The sequence below is a fragment of the Austrofundulus limnaeus genome, unplaced genomic scaffold (assembly GCF_001266775.1).
Source record: "Austrofundulus limnaeus strain Quisiro unplaced genomic scaffold, Austrofundulus_limnaeus-1.0 Scaffold179, whole genome shotgun sequence".
Classification (NCBI taxonomy): domain Eukaryota; kingdom Metazoa; phylum Chordata; class Actinopteri; order Cyprinodontiformes; family Rivulidae; genus Austrofundulus; species Austrofundulus limnaeus.
Genome location: NW_013952581.1, coordinates 151,988 through 153,650, shown reverse-complemented (window position 1 = coordinate 153,650; position 1,663 = coordinate 151,988). Strand labels below are relative to the sequence as shown.

General features: G+C 46.4%; 1 protein-coding gene across 1 annotated transcript in view; it reads left to right on the top strand.

Annotated features, from left to right (window-relative positions):
- Positions 1-323: 323 nt before the first annotated feature.
- Positions 324-1,663, top strand: part of gmds (GDP-mannose 4,6-dehydratase) — a gene marked incomplete at its 3' end in the record, with an annotated part of 20,127 nt that continues 18,787 nt past the window's right edge. The window contains 1 exon segment of the mRNA XM_014017906.1: positions 324-572. Within this exon segment, the coding sequence (XP_013873360.1) occupies positions 474-572 (99 nt within the window).

Below are 1,663 nucleotides of genomic sequence, written 5' to 3'. Positions count from 1 at the left end.
ATTATAAAAGAAAAAACATTATGACCACAAATATCTTTGAACTGCACAAATGTTGCTAAAAAGTAAATAAATGAGAGCATGATGATAGCTCAACTACTTTTTTTAATTTACAACTATTGTTTTTACCTTTTATAACAGAATATGCTTTTTTCTTTGTAATTTTGTYATCTTTCTAGAGATTGTCTCAACCCCAAACCCCCAGTGTGTTTATAAAGGAGAACCTGCACTCCTCCTCCCTGTCGTTAGAGGGCGCTACATCAAACAGCCCGCCGGCGCTGAGGTGCTCGCTTCCCATTGGCCGAAGCCGCGGCAGCTTCCGCTGTCGTCACGCTCCAAGCAGCGGTTCTCAGTTTGGTTTACGGATGCTGAGCGGACCGGTTGGTACTCAGGCAGTAACGGGGTTTAAATCGGTTCCGACGGTTGTTGTTTGATTTTATTTTGGCGGCGGACCGCTCACATCGAACCGGACAGAGATGGCTCAGAGCTCCGCAGCAGCTGGCGGCGAGTCCTCGGCGAACGAAGAGGCTTTGAAGAGGCGGAACGTCGCTGTCATCACCGGCATCACCGGGCAGGTAGGAGAATCTGCACGGAGACAGATGCGTTTTTAAAAGGGATTTGTGACGTTTTGTTTGGTTTTGTGCTCGTTAAGCTTTTCGTTCCTGAAAAGAGTTATTTTTGTCTGGTTAGAAAGCAGGTGAACATTTTCGGTGCAGGAGCTGAAACTGGAGTTTATCTGGAGTTTCTGAGCAACCAGGAAATAAGATTTATTTCTGCTCCAGTTGAATATAAATCCTTGTTGTTTATGTGAAACAGGCTGAGTTTTTTACTGAATTGTTTGCATGTTTATATTTGGAAATCTTCATGCTTCGTGGCTCAGTTTAGTTTAGTTTTGACCTGACTCTGGTTCTGCTCCTCTTCTGTCGCAGTCTGAATATTTACAGTAATGAGGGCGTTGCTCCAGTCAGTCGTAGTGAAGGATGAGTTGAGTCAAAAAGCAAAGACTCTCTGGTTCCAGCCCTCAGCTGTGGTCTGAGGTTTGGATCAGGACTGAAAGAAAAAGATCCTGGATTCAAGCAACTGAAATGAGCTTCCTTCGTAGGGGGCGGGCTCAGACTGAAGGGGGAGGAGCTCAGACTGAGGGGGGAGGAGCTCAGACTTAGAGGGGAGGAGCTCAGACTGAGGGGGGAGGAGCTCAGACTGAGGGGGGAGGAGCTCAGAGTGGAGCTGCTGCTCCTCTGCATCAAGAGGAGTCAGTTGAGGAGGACAGTCACATCCATCCATCCATCCATCCATCCATCCATCCATCCATCCATCCATCCATCCATCCATCCATCCATCATCCATACATCCATCCTACATACATCCATAATCCATCCACCCATCCATCCATACATCCATCATACATCCATAGTCCATTCATCCATCCATCCATCCATCCATCCATCCATCCATCCATCATACATCCATCATACATCCATAATCCATCCATCCATCCATCCATCCATCCATCCATCCATCCATCCACCTGTCATCCATCCTACATCCATCCATCCATCCATCATACATCCATCATACATCCATAATCCATCCATCCATCCATCCATCCATCCATCCATCCATCCATCCATCTATACATCATACATCCATCATACATCCATAATCC